Source organism: Xiphophorus couchianus, chromosome 9 (genome assembly GCF_001444195.1).
Source record: "Xiphophorus couchianus chromosome 9, X_couchianus-1.0, whole genome shotgun sequence".
NCBI lineage: Eukaryota > Metazoa > Chordata > Actinopteri > Cyprinodontiformes > Poeciliidae > Xiphophorus > Xiphophorus couchianus.
In genome coordinates, this window is record NC_040236.1 from 21,021,762 (window position 1) to 21,042,172 (window position 20,411).

At 37.4% G+C, this 20,411-nt stretch overlaps 1 protein-coding gene across 12 annotated transcripts in view; it reads left to right on the forward strand.

Moving 5' to 3' along the window:
• Window positions 1-20,411, forward strand: part of fryl (furry homolog, like) — an 83,985-nt gene that overhangs the window by 20,717 nt on the left and 42,857 nt on the right. For 7 of the 12 annotated variants that reach the window (XM_028026899.1, XM_028026900.1, XM_028026893.1 and 4 more), the window contains 11 exons: window positions 10,740-10,948; window positions 11,751-11,804; window positions 13,920-14,059; window positions 14,193-14,289; window positions 15,438-15,517; window positions 15,600-15,680; window positions 15,811-15,979; window positions 16,896-16,988; window positions 17,111-17,209; window positions 17,294-17,395; window positions 19,390-19,434. In XM_028026899.1, the coding sequence (XP_027882700.1) occupies window positions 10,829-10,948; window positions 11,751-11,804; window positions 13,920-14,059; window positions 14,193-14,289; window positions 15,438-15,517; window positions 15,600-15,680; window positions 15,811-15,979; window positions 16,896-16,988; window positions 17,111-17,209; window positions 17,294-17,395; window positions 19,390-19,434 (1,080 nt within the window). In that variant the 5' untranslated portion in view covers window positions 10,740-10,828. Of the gene's footprint in view, window positions 1-67; window positions 683-10,739; window positions 10,949-11,750; window positions 11,805-13,919; window positions 14,060-14,192; window positions 14,290-15,437; window positions 15,518-15,599; window positions 15,681-15,810; window positions 15,980-16,895; window positions 16,989-17,110; window positions 17,210-17,293; window positions 17,396-19,389; window positions 19,435-20,411 lie in introns of those variants that run through there. The other 5 variants (XM_028026895.1, XM_028026901.1, XM_028026902.1 and 2 more) reach the window with 2 other exon arrangements.

A 20,411-nucleotide genomic window follows, 5' to 3' on the forward strand; every position in this document is an offset into this window, starting at 1 on the left:
ATAGCAAGGGAGAGAGAGATTAGAGGTGGCGGAGGGGGAACGAGGGAGGGTTAGCAGGCTACAACTGGCACACACACAACACACAGGAAGACAGAAGGAGATGGAATATTACTGAATACTAACACTATTTATGTTGCTTCTTGTGTGATGAGCAAAAGTTCCCGTGCACTTTTTTTGTCCTTAAGCGTTTCTGGATTGTTCTGTGCTGAGATGGGGATGAGGGACTCTGTGGACTGGCAGCTGGGCAGCAGGAGCTGGGCTGGGAGACTTTTCTAACTGTGCTTATGAAATAGTAGAGTTCTGCTGGGAGAAAAAAGGCAAAACTTGTCGCATATTAAATTGTGTGTTTCTCTAAGGATGTTTCGTCTTAAGTCCTCCTGCGGATGATGGTGTTGAGCAACGGCTGGGCAAGAGGAACTGGAGGGGACAAGAGTTGCTAGATTTTTAACTGTGTATGTGGCAGGTGAATATTTGTGAGCAGAATAAAATGCTCTGATTTAAAATATATATATATATATATATATAATTTTTTGTGGGATGGTGTGAAATGAGAACACTTGGAACCCCATGAGCACCGTGCCTTATGAGCCTTAACTTTTGCGAGCCACCATGCTGAGCCTGCAGGATTCGGTCTTCTTTGAGATCAGCATCAAATCTCTCCTCAAGTCCTGGAGTAGCAGCTGTGAGTACCCTGCCAAGCGAGCATACGTGTTTACATACCGCACTCAGCGCATCCAGACGCATCTACCACACACAGCCAGAAACCTTCAGCAGCTTTGTACATGCCTGCATGCAGGTCGTGATTGGAGTTGTCATATCTTGTGGGCATATATATGTGATAGTGTTTTAGTGTTTAGTCCAGGTTTAGTCAGGCTTGCTTCAGGTCCATGCAGGTAGCAGCAATAGAAGCCCTCCCATTATCATCATTGCTGAGGCTCCTAGTTGTCCCAAAGATAATCTTTCTCCTGATGAAAATGCACTGATTGATGATACAATTAGACCTGGGACTGTTCCTTTGACGATCTTATATCTCTCTTACATCTTTTTGAAACTTCTGATCTTATGTTGAAATCGCAATTTAGCCTTCCTGAACAGCACTCAACAATTTCCAGTTCCTCCTCATCCTCCCAGTTCTACAAACCTCCTCTTCCTTTCCTTGGGGGGCAGCTAATGTTTCCCTGTTATTGATCTGTCTTTTAGCTTCCTCCTATTATTAGCTTTCTATGCATTCTATAGTACATTAGGAATCAAAAACCACTTCCTCTTCAGTGACATTGAAATATATTTATAGTCCAACTCTTTCCATAATCTGAATTAAACCCTGAGATATCTAACACAAATTGGACTAAAAGTCCATTTTAAACATATGATTAATCGGTGAAAGACTTTATACAACAAAAATAATTTAACCTTTTGCTATTTGTTGCCTTAAGGAACATAGCTCTGCTGATAATCCATTAAAACTAACGGGGAACATCAAATCTTGAAAATAAAAACAGGCTTAGTATAAAAGCTGATATGTAAATGACACTGACAGTTTATTATTATTATTATTAAAGGTAGTAAATAATAATGCATAATGGCATGCCATCACTTCAAAGTTATGGCAAACCATAAAAGTGATTTAAAAAAAAAGCTTTTATGCCTATTGTCCTGAACAAAACATGACATGCTGTTTCTTGGCTTCTGAATCTTAATTAAAATATCAGGGATGTTACAATCAACAATTTTTAAAATCACAAATACTAATCCTTGTGATGTAAAGTAAGGGGTTGCACATTTTATATGTAAAATATATCAAAGTTAAATTCTTATTGTTTAAAAATGAACAGAAATGTGTTTTAAATATTGAATCTTTATCAGTTTGTGAAATAATGAGACGTTAAAGAACGGCTTGGATGCGATAATTGGTCCAAGCTGTATAAATGTCCCTTAACGTCCACAGCAGGGTTCTTTATGCAGTGGCTGTGATGCTAAATCTCCTGGAGGATGGTGGGGACTTTAGGTGCGGTTAAAGAACAAAACTTATCTAGGAAATGAAGGTTGAAAAAAAATCACTGCTTGTACAGTAATAGGATCCCAATTAGTTATTTGAATTGCAATGGGCTTTGCATGCAAAATGTGACCTGAAGAGCTATTGGTTCTTTTATAGGTTCTTTGGCAGACCTACCTACCTGCTGTGTCTCCTCATATTGCCAGCCTCTGAAAATAAAGTGGCGTTTTAACACAAAGGCAAGCTAAACCGTCCAGCTCCAAGTCATAACCTATGCCTGCTCAGGAAGATGGGAACTAAAATGGTGCAGAATACAATCAATCTGGGTGATTTCTTACACATAAATACAACTTCATGTGTTGATCTCTAATGAGATGTTTCACATTTTGTCACGTTACAGCCACCGACTTTCATGTAGTGATAAGAATTTCATTTGATCACAAAGTGGAAAGAATATGATGCTTTTTTTTTAAATGTTCCAATTCAAGGTTTGAAAGTTTCATGTGTGTGTGTTTAGCCGCATTTACTCTGCTTCATCTAAATAAAATCCATTGGAACCAATCAAATATAGACATAAAATCCAGTTGCCTTTAGAGGCCACCTGATTCGTAAATGGTTCACCTTTGTGTAATGACACATTGAATTGCCATTGATTTTATTTAGTACCAGAATTAGCTCAGATAAACAAGAAAGAGGCTTCAGACATGTCTTACAGCTGACTGTCAATGTAAAAATGATAAAGATAAAGCATGAACACTCCTAACCTGTCTTGAGATTTAAGGGGTGACCAGGTAGATGTAGAATTAATGTTTTTTGAATAAGTGTAGGTGTATCTAACCTTTGACCTATGCCTGGATTAGAACATGGAGGCCTGAACTCAACAACCCTGATAAGGATATTTACTGTATAGGTCCCATTAAGAAAATTTATGTTGCGTGAATAATGTTTAATTTCTGGTAGACTCATTTAGTGAGGCTCACCTTTCACACAAACACGTTGTAGCTATTGCTTGAACTTGTCAGATTTTGTAACCCTGACAACACGAAGCCATGTGGTAACCTTCCAGGACGCATTCCCTCCCCAAAGGTAGTAAATAGTTTTGAAAAATAATAAAAGTAATTAATGTCAGGCTTGCTTTGTAACATGTAGCATGTTGACAGTACAAGTGAATTTGACTCCCTACACTTTAACTTCATACTACAGCCTTGGACGACAGTTTTACTCCTTCTGTTAGCTTTGAACTGCGTTTAAAGCTTGGACATTTACTGTCAAATAGATTTCTGATTTATGAGGCAGAATACCTTAGGTACCTTAGACTGATGTAATGTCAGCCACTGGAAATAAGCTGGATTTACTGTAAAATCTTTTTAGATATCCTTTATTTTAGAGAATTGAAAGTGCAGGGCAAACCAGTAATAACTTGCCAGGCTCTGTGCATGTTGCTACATAATTGCAGAATTGGCACAGCCACAGCATATAAACATTGGCAGTAATTCTTTTGTCTCTAAAAATTGGATGCACTCTTGGCCCTACATTCCAACAGTGTGTGTATGCGTATGCGTGCGAGTTTGGGCTGTTGTTTCTTGTTGTCCTGCCAGGGGAATTGAGCAGGCGTTTTGGAGGGCTTGTTTCAACTGTGACAAGGTGGAGTCGCTGCTGTAATAGTTGTGTAACCATATGTGGAGCTAATTTTCCAGGGAACTCTTGCGGAGACTGGCTGGTAGACCTCATGCATCAGAATGCGATAAGCATTTTGGTCCAGAGCATTTAGTTACACCTTGGTAGCTTTTGTATTAATAAGGAGATTTTTTTATGTGGTCTGCAGTTCTTTGTGAATCTTTTTCTGTGAAACTGCTTAGTAAATAAAATTTACTTATTTGGAGGACCAGGTATTATGAAAAATACTCCATTGGATCATCAGGCTAAATCTCTCTTTGGTTTATCTTTTTATAAACTATTGAATATGGATGATTAGTTTAGGCTACAGTGGTAAAACGGGAAATTCTGAAGTTCCTCTTAACTGTTTATGTTTCATGTTAAATTTAAAATGTATAATAATACAAGACTCAGCGACACAATATTATGTTTGTAAGGCAGTCCCAACTAGTTTGCAAAATGTTTTATTTCCGGAATCACACTGGTATTACGTTTTATTAGCGTCACTAAATTGTCACTAAAAGTTGGACAATGTTCTGATCAGTAATCTCAACATACCCAATTGCTAACCTTACATGCAGACAACATTCTTCAGCTTGAAAGCCATTACTGCAGGAAGAATATTCAAAGTTAGCTGTTCCAGTTGTATTATGGTGTTATATAAAAAGTTTAAGCACAAAGATGTAAGATTATGTTTAACCACATTTCTATAGAACCATGTCGATTGTTTATACAGGATACTGCTTAAAGAAAGAGTGAAACTTTCAGCAGATAGCAGAAAGGTTGCTCTGTTATGGAACATTCAGGATTTGGAAAGGCTTACGGTGAAATCTGGAATTGTAGTTGTCACTACAATATTGGTGTGCTCAATATCACAACCACAAAGAACTACTTTGACACAATATTTGAAAGTCTATTATATTTCAAGGGTCAGTCATTCAGTCTCTGCTTATTGATGCTCGACCAGTTGAACCAGGATTCTTGCTTCCCTTAATACCCACATGCTTTGTATATCTTTAGTAGCTAAGAAACTAAAGCAGAAATGACCCAGAAAACAAGAGTTAATCCTAATGAACATTCCTAGCAGTAATTTCACAATTACATATTTTCATGCAGCCGTTTGGAAATGCCAGAGCTAAGTTAAGACTCTATATCCTTATGGGGATTTTGGTTGCATGATATTAGGAAAACATGCTGGTGAGTGTTATGATAATGATGTGATTTACTGGAAAGGAATAGATAACTTGCTTGTTGGTATGTGTTTTTTCTTCTTCTTTGGTTTCATGTCAAAATGAGACTTATGGTCAGTCTATCCACCTTCTGGAAAATAAATAAAATTAATTATTTCCATCTCAGTAACAAGATTTTAGTGAAAAAGCTGGTACTGGTTGGCTTCTGTTATGGCACTAATGATTTTTAAAACTTAAGTTTTGCCACATCTCTTACAGTAATAGAAAGCCTGAACAGGTGGTACTTAAAAAATACTGCTGTTTGTAGTTACTATGGCTAAAGGCTGGTATATTGCACTAAATAGTTAAAATATGAATGCTCTAATAATTTTATTCTTATCTTACAGCACTTACAGTGTTTTACACAGACTCCATTCTGTCACACTTGTTTTCTCGCTTCTGTGTGAATAAATAGAAACTAGAATTAATAAAAATCAATGCTGACCAAAAACAGAAATTGGCCACAAAATTCTAGTCTTTGCACCTACTTAAAAAATAAAAAAAATCTGCCGGCCATTTTAAACTGTTTCCATTTAGAGAGCAAAATTGGAAATTGAGCTTTGGTCTTGATCAAAAACCTTGATTTTTGAATCATTCGTTTTCTGTGGGTTGAGTGTAGCATGGGGAGTCTTAGCTTGGCATGCCACAAATGACTGGCATGTCCCAGGGAGAAACAAAGACGGGGAAGAGAGGGACGACGGGCCCAAAAAAAGTTTGTTTTTCCTCTTCTTGCTGTTGACTGGAAAAGTACAGTGTTGGGTCGCTCACTTATGTGAAACAGTCAACAATCCAGTTAGCCTGTGGTGGGAGAGAAAAGAGAGGATGGAGGGGGGTATGGAACACCCCAGTGATTGGATATCAAGAGCAGGCTATATGACATCATTGGGCTGTTAGTGAGCACAGTAAACAAAGAGGGAAATGCTTGAAAGGCTCTCTGTGCTGCTAGACACCATAATGACAACACAACCCAACACTTTCTACCATCCCAGCCACAACACCTTGTACTTTTCATTTGTTCTTCTGCTATTGTTGCTTGTTATAGTTCAATCAGAACATTTAAGTTGGGAAATATTTCAAGAATATTGCTGAGACAATTGATAAATATCAGATAGTTGTGGAATTTAAGATCTTGTCGCACTGATCTAGTGGTGCTTATTAAGCTTTGAGCTGTATATTAATTTTCAGTTCAATGCCATTTGTAACTCGTATCATTCAAGTGTCTTCAGAGTCGTTTTGGGTGGTGATGCTGTGGGTCAGTCTGGCAGTGAATCTGAAGAAACTTGAAAAATGCTGCATGACAGTCTCATGATACAGATATTTAACCAAACATGTAACCAACGACTATGTTCTCAAAATAGGTACACACTTTCATTTTTGTTAATCTTGCAATTATTGTTTTTTTTGTTTGTTTTTTTAAAAACAACTCTGAACGATAGTATAAACTAAGATGTCAGCTTAGAGGAGGACAGGGACAGAAAAAAAAGAAGTGTATGCAATTCAGATGTTCAGTAACATAAGTACATGAGTATTTACATTCTAAAATGTCCTTCAGACCAAAGTTTTGCAAAGTGATTAACAGTAAACATGACTGTCGGGACATTATAGCAGGACAATAGTTTATATATATAAACATGATACCGTCAGCTGAAGACAAGCATTGCTAATCCACCTCATTTGCTTTTGCCGCTCCTTTTTAAGTCTATGCTTTGCTGTAAATCTTTAAAGCTGGGCAAAGAGATGTTGGAGTCTGGGATATGTAAGTAAAAAAGTACAGAGGATTTAAGTGTCTTATTACTTCATTTTATGCACCTTACTGATACTGAAGATGGCGTTCGGTTGTCCTCTCTCTGTAACAGCGTCCACACTGAGGAGCGCCGTTACCAGTGCTTAGATATGGTGCATTCACTGATTGGAAAAGAATTTCATGTCTGATGAAGCTGAAATTCTGAGGATCTCTGGTCTTCAGAATATTTTCATTGTACACAAGTGCAACAAAATTTGTTTCAGTAGAGCCCATCCAAAGAACAAAAAATAGACAAACAACATAAGACACACAAGTTTTTCCCCAGAAAACTTTCTAATCCCAGTGGTTGGGGCGCTTGACAGTCATTCATCCAGCGGCTTGTTGTGTTTTTGAGTAAACAAATGCGTAATGTTGACAGGAAATGTGAAAACATCACTTGGTTATTATGTGTTATTGGAAGATTAATATCTGAAAACCAACTGTAAAGTCTTAAAAAAATGCAAAAATGGAAAAAAAAAAACTTAAGCAAATAAGCAACGCTTAGCCTGGTGGCCTGCCAGGCTAATAATACACTGGGGGAAACCCTGGACATGTGTAGACAGGTGTCTAAGGCTGCACCCATCACGGGAGGCACTGCCCTATTGTCCTTTCATTAGATGAGAGGGAAAAAAAACAAGAATAACATGAAGGTAGACGTATGGACATACTGTGTCCCTACAGGACTTGAAGCACTTTTATCACAAAGTTATGCAGCATGCAATGACTCATAAAACATTTCATCCTGTGATGACTCTGCAGTTGTCTTGCCTTTTCAACCAATGTATGCAGACCTTGATGAAGTAAAGCCCAAAGTGCAAGGAGTTTGTCTGATGAGGCAATATTGGGAATTTTGTTCTTATTGCTGTTACTAACGTCACAAAATTGTATTTTTCTGTGTAAAAACCACCTGGTGCAACATGATCGCAGACAGCCACATGCTGCGTAGTTTGAGCTTTCTCATAACATCTTTGATAACACTTGATGTAAACTCACTAAGCACATTGTTTGGCATATCAGTGGTAGATCAGAGCAGTTAAAGGTATGGCTTCTCTACTTGTTTCTACATGTAGACTTGTTGATCACAAGATGCGATAATTTCCTCATTAGCTTCTTAGGCCAGATACAGTTTTTGGCTTATTTGTTTAGTTTACACTTCACGTTAATCCTCTGTCGCCACCGCTGCTTTCTGCACTCTGTACACTGAGCAGTCAGCACAGCAACTTTGTGTTAAAGTGGTGGGAACATTGTTCCTGTGCAATCTGGAATTTGATTTGATCCTCTTTCAAATCTGTTTTTACATTAATTTATGTTTAGATGATGGTCGTCTTTGTTTGCCAAATTGAAAATTTAGTTATTGTCCAACTTGTTGATCATTTTGGGTTTTGAGTTGCTAACGAAAGAAAAAAAAACAACTTTTATTGCCTTTTTGAGCGTTAGATTCTTGTTACTTTTGTGTTCTAACTTTGAGTTTTCTTTCTTTTCTTTACATGTGCTTGGTTTAAATGCCAAATGTGGAATCAATGTATTGCTGATCACAAACTGTGAAGGATCTGTTTTTCAGCACTCTGCCAGTAGTAGGACATTTTACTGACCTGAAGTTTGTCCAGATGCCAGAAGCAGGGAAACAGCCCTTTACCACACTGCAAAATTGAAAGGCAGCTTCCAATATGTGCTGTCTCATGATTTGATGGGAGTAAAGAAAAAAAAAGAAAAACTTGGTGGATGTTTTTGTGGCTAATGTGATTAGAAACATAAAAATATAGAAGGGTTAGTGTGGAAACGTAACATTTTGAAATTGGAAATATGTAAGAAACCTGTGTGAAAGCTCTCTTTTGGAGTTTTTAAGTAGAGTCACTTTCAGAATCGGTTACCTACTTGTAAGTAGCCAAGTATTGTTAGCATCTGCTAGTTTTAGTAATGAAAATCTTGTTATTGTATGCAGGATTTCTGTTTTTCTTTTTGGGAGAGTAAAACATTTTCCTGCACTTCTCCTCTTCAGTGTTGTTTGGACAGTTCAGAATACAGAAGTGTTTCTGTGGCAACCAGGAAGAAACAGAAAAAGGCCTTTCCTGGGAGGAAAAGAGGCAAAGGGTCACTTTACTATTGGCTGTCCACTTGGCAGGAGTTGGACCTTTGAGAACCAGAGTGGAAGTTGCACCGTATTCAAACATAAATTCTCAGGAACACCACAATGTGCCAGCTGAATAGAAGGAAATGTTGCCGTCTGACCCCTCTACCTAGAGCTGTTGATGTGTTTAGTCATGATTCAAGCTTATAGAGAAAAAAATTAAATGGAGGCGTTATGAGTGACGATAAAATAATAAATTACCACCATAAATTACACCAGTAACCTTTTGCTCTTGTGTTGTAGAATTGATGATGGCATAATAATGCAAGTTTGCCCTCTTAAAGGCCAATAAAGTTTAATTTAGTAAAGAACACTTTACACTAGAACTGGAAGATATTTTAAATATCCAAAATAAAACAGGGGAACCAAAAAACAATAAATTAAACAGAAATAAAAACCAATTCCAGCTGAAACCATGAAACAACTGGTGATTCATATTTTTGCCCTTCAAAAAATATGAATCATAATTGAAATGATCAAGCTTTTTTAATTTATCTTGAGATTAGTTGATTAATTCTTTATGTAAAACCATCCGAAGCAACATTGATCAAACTTATTCAATGGACCTACATTGACTTTAAAGTGTAAATACTCGAAGAAGGAGTAATATTATTTGGAGTTGTGTTTGACAACAGTGCTTAGCTATTGGTCTTCCTCAGATTGTTGATGTTTTTGGCTCCATGATGCTAGATTTAAAAACTAAGATAATCTCCTTTGCTTGTCACCAAGTTGGGAACGGGCCTGCCAATGCCTCAATCTTTTTAATTTAGGATTTACTAAGCAGGCCAAACCTCAGAATCGTGCAGATGTAGAGCCATTGAGGCCCTCAACCGCCCACCTGTGGTTGATCATATATTCTCTTATGGATAAGACTTGAAAAAATATTTCTCATAGAAAGAGCAGGGCCCCGTCGGTAAAGGTTTCTGAGACAGCCCTAGGCACCCAAACGAAAACTCCTAGGATTTGCATCTGATATTTGAATAGGAAGAGCAAATGATGTGAACCACATGCAAATGTTGTGATCCCACATAGATTTGCTTAAGGAAGCTAATCAAAGTGCTGCCCTGGGAGCATTTTCTTTCTGTCTTCAGGACATCTAGGGTCAATGTCCTCTTGTCCTTACAACTTAGTAAAGGAAGTAAATCAGTCAAGTCACCACTTGAACCACATTGAAATCATTGACGTATGCCAATACTAAAGAAAACGCTAAAGGGGGGGGGAGCGGACCTGTTAAAGCAGAAGTGATGAAGTAATGCCAATAAAGGCTCAGGAACTAACATCTCTTTTCAGTAATTATGTCACTTCTGGCCTAAGCTCAGAAACAGTTTCTCAAGTTAAAAACTGAGAAACTGTTAGCCAAACAATAGTTTTTGAATATTATGAAATATAACATCTGAATAAGATGGTTTTGGAAATTCTTTACCTCTCAGATTTTAGAAATAGCTTTAATGTTTTGTTGTTGTTTTTAGTTATTTGAGTTATAACTAGAAATTTTAACTATAAGTTATCACAAGGATTTAACAGGAATTATTAATGTGGTTGTTTTTCCAGATATTTAGGTTATTTCCTGTTCAGAAAATCTCTGATTGTTTTTGTATTCCTGATACAATAATGCCTCCTTTGTTATGTTTTATTGTGCCTCTTCTAGAAATGCCTTACTGTCTACCTTGTTTTCTGAACAATAATGATTTTGATGATGATTGTTGATGCCTTTCCATTAGTGTCAAACTTTATATGCATTCAATACTGAGTGGAATTAAGGAAACCTCGGAAATGTAAATATTCGACCTACAGATCTCCAGTCAAAACAGCTCAAAGTTAAATCGACAGTTGTTTTTTTTTGTTGTTTTTTTAGTGGCTGAATGATTAATGTGTCCTATTTTCTATACCTTTCACATAAGTATTGCTCTAGATCTCTTAACCTTTGACCTCCTCTGGCTCTCCTTGCAGCTTCTACACCAGTCAGCAGCAGCGCGATTAGACGCCGTGCCCCCTCCTCGGTGACTCCCCTCACGTGGGAGAAGCACAGCATCGCCGCCATGTCGAGCATTACCATCGACCCCGAGCTCAAGCCCGGGGAGTTTGTCATCAAGAGCCTGTTTGCCGAGTTCGCCGTGCTCGCCGAGAAGAAGATCGAGATGGTGATGGCCGAGCCGCTGGTGAGTTCAGAGACAGGAGATGGGAAATGGATCCTAATGAGTGCCAAAAGAAGCACTCTCTTCTATCTCTAAATAATAACTTTAGTTAGTTTGCTCGAATAAACCTAAAGGATGTGAAGATAGAGGCTTTTCTTTTTTTTTTTTAGCTTGACTGAAGGTTTGCTGGTATAAATTACTAGCAAATTTATACTGTTTGTAAAGGTGCTTGAAATTCTTGAAAATGCTTGAGATTTATTGAAATCTTTCCAAGGTTTGAAAAGTTCTTGAATTCTGTATAGAGTCCTTAAAAGTGCCTGATATTTAAACTGTGCCGTGTTTGATCAAAAACCCAAATATGGAAAACGTTGTTTACAGTTGAAACCAGATATTTTCATACAACTAATGAAAAAGTATATGGTCTAACTGTATGGAGTTAAATTAGACCAGACTTTTATTGTTTTAGGTCAGTTAGATTTGTGTCTTTGTACAGAATATTTAACAGACAGCGACTTATTAATCTGTGTTATTGAAATAAAGGTTAACTTATATTTTATACATTATACAACATTATTGAAACTGGGGATTTTTTCTTTTGCCAAATTATTGCTTTGTTCTCAGACCAGTCAGTTGTATAAGGTGTGTGTGAGAGACTTTTCAAAACATAACATTTTCTTATATTTTATGGTTACTTTAGCTTATCTCCAAAGTGTGGTGGTGGAGAAGTTTGAAAATGCTTGAAAAAGTGAATTTTCAAACCTTTCTGGGAAATCTGTACAAAGCCTGAAATTAGTAACAAGCTTATTCCCCTCTGTGTTTCTAACAGGAGAAACTGCTGTCTCGATCTCTCCAGAGGGGGGAAGACGCACAATTTGATCAGGTCAGTGCAGTTACAACACAAAACTGTTATAAAGGGACAACAATATTCTCCAGAGCTACAGTTGTTGTAGTGTCCATAAACGTTTGCTTAATTAGTCCTCTAACTTGCTGTTCTTTTTGCCTTTTTTTTTTGGCATTTCAACATCCTCCCCTGGTAATTTTTGTCATAACACGAGTCATATCAGAGAAGAAAACTTCTTAAATTGCCTCTCTGGACAAAGCGATGTTGATCCCATAATAACCCTCATAAAGAACTGACATCTCATATAGATGTATAAATGTGACACTCTCACCAACAGCTACTCCCTCACCTCTGTATGTGTTTGCAGCATTTGAGTCTCCCAATCAATTCCCCCACCCCTCAATGGGCTGTCTGTGCCTCATCTGCAGCTGCTGCAGATCTCTGTACAATAGGCCTGCCTCCTGCTGAATGCTTTGTTCAGCAAAACACAAAGCCAGCGAGGATATGGTATAGATCCAGCTGTCCCCATTGTGAGTGAGAGAAGGAGAGAGAGCGAGGGGAGCATATAGAGCCAAAAGTGAGTGCGTAGAATCGCTGTGTCATCCTCAGTAGTAAATCTGCATCGGGTGCTGGAATGTATTTGGCCAGCGCCATAAGGGCAGAGGGAGGAATTACATAACTCTTCTGCCGACCGTCCATCAGGCGCCGTCCTCTCTGCACTGTACTGGCCCTTTAAACTCACAAAAATCCTAGCTAAACACTTAAAGCGCACTGACCACTTCAATTCAAGTGTTATAAGTGTCTAGCAAAAGTATTCACACCCTTTTTTCACATTTTGTCATGTTGCGGCAATAAACTTAAATGTGCTACAGTGGGACTTAATGTCACAGATCAGCACAGAGAGGTTAACTTTGAAGTGGAAGGAAAATTAAATGTGGGCTTTTTTTTATTCTTCTTATTTTTTTTATTAATTTTTTATAGTTTTTTTGGAAGAAAAATCAGAAAACATTAGTGTCGATTTTTATTCAGCCTCCAAGAGGTGGGACATTATATAGCTGCGTCTTTTCAGGAATCTTTCCACCACATGTAAGAGCTAAACTTTTGCCAGTCCTTATTTAATATTAAGTAACAATTTAGACGTTTTGCAGCAGATTGTTAAATTGATTCAAATCTGGACTTTGACTTGGTTGTTTTGATTCAGGAATATGCTTTGACCTAAACCGTTCCATTAGGGATGCCCGATATATCAACATCGGTATCGCCTGATTTTATTTTATTTTTATTTTTAACATACCAGTGTCGGTTTGATAAATAAAAAGTAGGTCAATATTAAGAAGTATATTTATCAAAGTTAGCTGTATGGTAATTTTTTTTTCAAGCTGTCAAAATGGTAGTAAAATATATAGAATATTTGGCAGCAATATTAATATCGGATATCAATATCAGCCCAAATTTTCATATCGTTGCACACTTGCCTTCCATTCAGCTTAAGGAAGTCTTTCTCCTCCTGGCAGGTTCATAAACTTCCCGGTCTGCTTTTTGCAGCCTCTAGCACGCCGTTTCCATGGCTGCCCTGTGCTTAGCTCCACCTCATAAAGAAAAGAATCCCCTCAGCATTATGCAGCCATCTCTGTGTTTCACTGTGGTGATAGTTTTTTTGTTGTTGTTTTTTTTCAAGGTGTTATTTTTTTTTAATAGTGTGGAGTATTTCTGGTGTCATCTGACCATACCATAAAATCATAAAAGCCTAACAAGTTAAATTGAAATTTGGGGCTGCTGAGCCTGACAAGCTGTGATAAATTTGATGAGGCGAATACTTTCTGCAAAGTTTTGCGGCCAATTCTAACAGAGGCACCAATTTTTTTTTTTCTTTTCCCCCTCTTCTTTTGTACACATCTGTAATGGTATTTGTTGGTTTTTTTTATAAACATTCAGAAAACTCAATACTTTTTAAACATATTCACAAGTAGATTTATTATGTAATTTAGTGTTTATGTGGTTGAGTAGTCAATGTAAAAACATGCACTGTAGTTGCTCTCAGTTGAACAACGTTCATGGTGTTCTATGACGATGTTTTTCAGGCAGTGTTTGCATATTTTCCTGGTTATAAAAGTGTTCTAAAGTTTCCTCGTTTTTTATCTGTATCTTTTTTAGTTAATAAGCTCTATGAGCTCTATAGCAGAACACTGTTTACCCTCCCTCCTGCGCACACTATTCGACTGGTACCGGCGGCAGAGCGGCACTGAAGATGAGTCTTACGAGTACCGACCTCGATCTAGTACAAAATCAAAAGGGTGAGCGCATCCTTTCTTCTGTAGTTTTTCTTTTTTTTTCCCTTTCTTGCCTTCTCATTTTTCACCTTGAACAAAATGACTGTCTACCAAATGCTACTTTGTGTACAATTAATTATTTGTTGCTGGTTTGCAGGGATGAACAGCACCGGGATAAAGATTACCTTCTAGAACGACGGGACTTGGCTATAGATTTTATTTTTTGTTTAGTTTCAGTGGAAGTTCTAAAACAGGTGAGCAATCCAGTTTTGTTGCTTCAGTGAAATATTATCCACTATTTGTAAAGTATTTTCTATAGTTGGAATATAAATAAATAGAAACAGCAAATTAGTGTATCTTATCAGAGTGTGTGGGAATGCATGTTAATTTGATTATGCAAATTCCTCTGGTATTTGTGGGGCTCAAGGACCATAATCACCTGCAAATAGCTGAAATCCGCTTATAACCGCTTATTTTAACAGTTTAAACAGCAAATATACCTTAATATGCATTAAAATACACAGTGGAAACTGCCTTGGCACTACTACAGATGCTAACATTTTCCATCTTTAATTTCATTGCTTTGTGACGTAAACCTATCAGCGCTAAGAAATTTAAAAAGTGCTCCTGGATTGGCTGCCTCGTAAACACCGGCCAATAATTTGCCAAATAACATTGACAAACTCCTAAATCAGAGCAGATTTTTTTTCTCACATATTTTAGAAATGCTCAAAGTAATTTGGAGTCATGTTCCATATAAAAATCCACACACTGTAGATCTGACAGGGTATCAAATGTCCTTTTCAATTTTTGAAAAAACAAGAAACAAAAAAAAAACAACAAAGACATAAATTCTCAACTATTATATTTTATGTTGTAGTTGTTTCTTATTGTGGGTTAGCTGTGTCTGTGGTATTAATGCATTTGTCACTACATAGTTTTAGATCTCAGTTTATTGAGGACATTCAGAAATGTGTCTCATTCTCCTTCAGAAAATGCTGCTTCTAATTTGCCTCTGTGGCTGTTTATTTGACCACTTTACCCCCAGCTCTACTGATCTGACACGCCGGCAATTTGTAAGCTAAGACATTTATTGTTTACCAGGTGTCTGCGCTCGGCAGCTCAGAAATTCGCTAATGTTGGCACAATGACTTTTCCTGCCTGGGAACAGAGATAGTAAATGCGGCGGCTGGCGACGCACCAACTTCCAGCTGAGAGTGTTTCTAAAGTAGATTGTTCAAATCAAAGCTCCATTCGGAGGAGAATGCCAGTCCTTGGAGACCCGAGCTGTGTTGTCCTTGGCTTTTGCTAATGCAGGGAAGATAATGAAGGGCTGAAAGAAGGAAGAAGACGGACCATCAATGCTTCTAATAAGACTAATGATGCCATGTTTACGCCACAGATTCCTCTTCATCCAGTGCCGGATGTTTTAGTACATGAAGTTCTAAACCTGGCTTTCAAGCACTTTAAACACAAAGAGGGGTAAGGACCCATAATTCCAGAGCCTGACAAGGTAATGTGATAATTTGAAGATTTGAATACATACCTTTTTAATCTTTTACAGATACAGTGGCCCCAACACTGGGAATGTGCACATCATTGCAGACTTGTATGCTGAGGTCATAGGAGTTCTTACACAGTCAAAGTGAGTGTCCTGAAGTTTAATTTTAAGCCACATATAGTTTTTTTGTTTCTTTTTTATCTTTTACTTCTTCTTTATGGTGGGAGTATTGAATTGTGAGCATCGACAAATGTCTTTGTCCATGTTTGTTCAGGTTTCAGGCAGTGAGGAAAAAATTCATCACAGAATTGAAGGAGCTGCGGCAAAAGGAGCAGAGTCCATACGTCTTGCAGAGCATTATCAGTCTCATCATGGGCATGAAGTTCTTTCGGGTCAAAATGTATCCAGTGGAGGATTTTGAGGCTTCTTTTCAGTTCATGCAGGTAAAATTTGTGGCAGTGGCAACTAAATTACATCATGCACTAGTTTTCTTTCTTGTTTCCCTCTGTTCTTATTTTTAATGATGCAACGCCTCTACAGTCATGGCACTTAAAGCTACAGTCGAAGTTTTCCAAATACAACCTGTTGAGCTTAAAAAGTTGGCGCATATCATCTTGCCTTCATATAGGATTTTAGTTATTTCCTTCCTGTATCCTTTGTTTTTGGACTTGTACTTCCTCACAAGTCAATATTACACAGATAACAGTATTTCAATGTCTTCGAGAACAAACGGGGTGATATGGCTGCTGAGAACGTTTTCCTTAAAGTCATAAAAAAATGCATTCTTTGGCTCCAATGTGAACTTCATGGTGGGTTATGAGACATGTTATACTTATAGTTGTAGTCTATTCGAAATAGATTGTAGGATCAAATAACCTAAAGAAAATGAGAAATAATATTTAAATCTTATTTAAATACTGTGTTTTTGTCATGTTTGGCTAGAGATACACTGATCAGACATTTCTTAAACTCATTTTCAGTCACTGACTTTAAGAAGCCTGGACCTCTCTATCAGTTTTAGCCAATTCCAGTCTTTCTTCAGGAACTTTAAATGACAACAAAATTATGTTTTCTACATACTAGATGAATTGAAAATGTAGCCCATTTATCTTAGCAATAAAATGTCTTTATAGTAAACAAAGTGATGATTTCCAAAGAGTTGCTAACATTTCTGTTTAGACACCTGACTGGTAATTAAATTAGCCAACTCTGAGTATTTTTCCTTCAGTAACAACTTCTTCTCTTAGGAGTGGTGTTGTTGGCGTGACTTGTGTGTTTCCTGATTACAAAAAGCACTTGTGTGTTTTGCAGAGATCAATTTTATTCCTTACATTTTAGTTTTTTTCCTCTATGCTTTAGGAATGTGCCCAGTATTTCCTTGAAGTCAAGGATAAAGACGTGAAGCACGCTCTTGCTGGTCTGTTTGTTGAAATCCTCATTCCTGTCGCAGCTGTAAGTCGCGCTCATAATGCTGTTCTGTTTACATGAAAGTTGAATGTTTTTCTTTTGTTTGTTCGTTTGTTTGTTTGTTTGTTTTCGTCTTCAGTTAAGATGAACGTTTCACTCGTTTTCAGGCGGTGAAAAATGAAGTCAACGTGCCGTGCCTAAAAACGTTTGTGGAGATGCTTTACCAGACGACGTTTGACCTCAGTTCCAGAAAGAAGCACTCTTTGGTAACAATAAAAAGCTCCACATGCCCGTTGAGATCTTTCAAACCTAATAAACAAGTCATTATCTAATGTTTTTTTCCTCCCCAGGCTCTTTATCCCTTGGTAACGTGCTTGCTATGTGTGAGTCAGAAGCAGTTCTTCCTTAACAACTGGCACATCTTCCTGCAGAACTGCCTGTCACACCTGAAGGTAATGCCGACCGCAATTTACACAGAATTCATTTAAGAAATCTTAATAAGCGTTTTTCAAGTTAAACTATTTCAGAAGTCACTCTAGACACTATTACACTTGATTTTAACTAGCTTGTAGAAACTCCAGCTGAGCATTTTCAGTTTTTGAAGATAAAATTAAGAAAATGCCAATACTAGACTAATTCACACTCATTTACAGAGTTTATTTAGCTTGGTCTCCAAGCATGTGTATCTTTGAAAATGACCTACTGGTGATAGGACAGGTAATAATTCGTAAATATGTTGCAGCATTAAGTAAGTTGTTCTGATTTTGAGTTATGTGCTCTGCGTTTTTTGTCTACAAAATCATAATGTGCTTTCCCTTTTAATCATCAATAAAGCAGATCTGAACAGAATAGCACTTGATTTCCTAAAAACACAATGCCCCCTTTTACAAAAAAAAATAAAAGAATTGAAATGAGCGAACGTGTCATAGACAATTATGTGGAGTTGAAAACTGTGCTTTAAAGGTTTGCAAAGCCCCAGCATGCCTCAGCATGCATGCATACGATCACATCTCAAGTGCTGTTTTACCTCAGGTCTCTTATTGACTCTTTATAAACCAATTACAAACGGATCAAGCCTGTTTTCCTCTTACTCCTGACCGTTGAACCCAGCGACTGATTGACCAGATCACTGACTGACTGACTGACTGGACTCAATGAGCCTCTCCTCCTCTACACACTGATCACCCCTTGTGGATTTTGTTTGATCTTTTGGGGAACGTCGAAATGCGGCCGTCATTCAATCATCGTGGTGATCATTTCCAGTGGAATGTATATTTTAGCGTTTAAAATCAGTGTCTCAATTGTTTGAAATAGGCCTGTGGAGTTGCCTGAAAGCATAGTGATGATTTTTGTGATTTTCATGTTCTGCTCCATCCAGTGGTTTTAATTCTGTGTGTACTGCTGACTCCTGAAATTACTCTGAGACATTAACAACAATTACCTAAGGAATCGATTATTCTGTCAATTAATCAGTTAATCTGTAAGAAAATTTTTTTCGCATTCTGTATATTTTTAACTGAACCTTCTAATGTTTTTTATACAATATTATAAATACTTTAAAAGATGCAAAAATTTTATAATAAGATAACTTTGTATTGCCTAGAATCCAATAATATAGCTTTCCTTTAGGGAATTAGGAACATGTAAAGCGAAAACAATGCCACTTCAGGAGTTTTGGGTAAAACATATTGACAGACAAAGGTAACGATTAGTCGATTACTAAATTAGTTGACAATTATTTCTACAATCAATTCATCATGATTAATCCGTTTAACTGTTGCAGCCCTAATCCATCCCTCATTAAATGTAATACTAAATTAAACACATGAAATGTAATGACCCATTTAAAACCTAATTTTCACAGTCAGACTGGAAATATCCCTCTTTTAACTAATTATTGCATTTGTAATTGTAATTGGTCAATTGTAATGCATAAAGCATGGTACCCACAGGGTTAAAATGGGACACTTTGAGCTTGCTGGATGTGGGTTTGAATCAAGCACTAAATCGGTCGTGGCTGCTTGTATGTGTGCTGGAAGAGGCAGACACTGCTGCAGTAAATTTGACTGTTTCATGTCATCCTCTTTCTATTGAAGTCACTGCTGTCTGTTCTTTCTTCGTCTCCTTGTCTGATTCCCAAACTGCAGCACACACCTTAGTTTTGTTTGCAATTATACACTAGTATATGTGTTCTACAGTGAAAAGCATTTTACTTAACCTGGACTGTCACATAGGTAATGCTGACATGCAACTTGATTCACAAGCGGCATGTCGAACAGTTCATCACAGCTTTTTCTTCTTTTTTTTTGCAACTTTACCGTTAAGCTAGTTTGTGCTTTTCTTGTCATATTTGTTCTGTTTTTGTTAATAACTTGCATGTGTCCCTCCCCAAACCATTCTTTTGTTTCCTGTCATTTTATGTTTTTCTCACGTTGACTCGCTCCAGATGCCATCTAACAACAGCATCAGAAAGCAGATTGAGACACTGCAGGTGAGTTGTCCAGTGTCAGTGCGTAGCCGGGTGCTCCCCCCTCCTCCTATTACGGTCCAAAATCAGGACGGTGGGCAGACAGTAAAGTGCTGCTCGCTTGGATGAAGGGATGAGTTTTGCTGTTGTGGCGTTATAGTGAAGCGCAGCATCAACAGAGAAGTTCAACACATGAACTGCTTGGAAGTTGTGAGGTTGCTCTGTGTGTTTAAAGCGGTTTGTTTTCATGCAGCACTGCTGATTATTGCCAGATGGTGAGAAAATGAGTTCTTAAGTGCTCATTGGTTCCTTTAAAATGTAGATACATTTTTGGGGAAAAGTGACAAAAATGTTTTACTTGATAGAAAGTACTCCATTAATAATAATCTTATTACATTGTTGTGATTTAAAAAAAACAAACCGTAATGCGAATTGTATTCAAAAGCTATTTGGTGAGATGAATTAGAAAACATTATTCTTGAAACATGTTTTTATTCTGTCTTATCAGTGTGTCTAAGCACACCAAACACTCTTCAGTGTGGAGTTGTTATTGCATTAAGAAGACTCAGCTATTTTCAGTATTAGGAAGGTGTTTAAAAATGAAGCAGGCTGAAGCACAAAAACTTATACAAAAAGTTTTTTCCTTTTTTTCAGAAGTATGGCAGCTATTCCCCCAAAGATTTAGCAGATAGCCTTCTGCTATCTGCTAAATCTTAGGACATTTTTTCTATCACAGAACATTCTGGATTGGGAAATGTTAGCTAATGTGGAAGTTTTCCAAAAAATTGCCTCAGGTTGATTTACTCTATAGGGAATACACAGAAAGACTGCTGTTTATAGTTGGTTATGCTGACCTCACTAATGTCTAATGTCTCACATCTTCCCACAACACTGATGTTATGGGAAGATAATAAACTCTAATATTTAATTGGACACAGCTGTTATTTTGACAGAACATCTTACTGTTGTTTTTAGAGTGCCAAATAAAAAAGTTTGTTTAG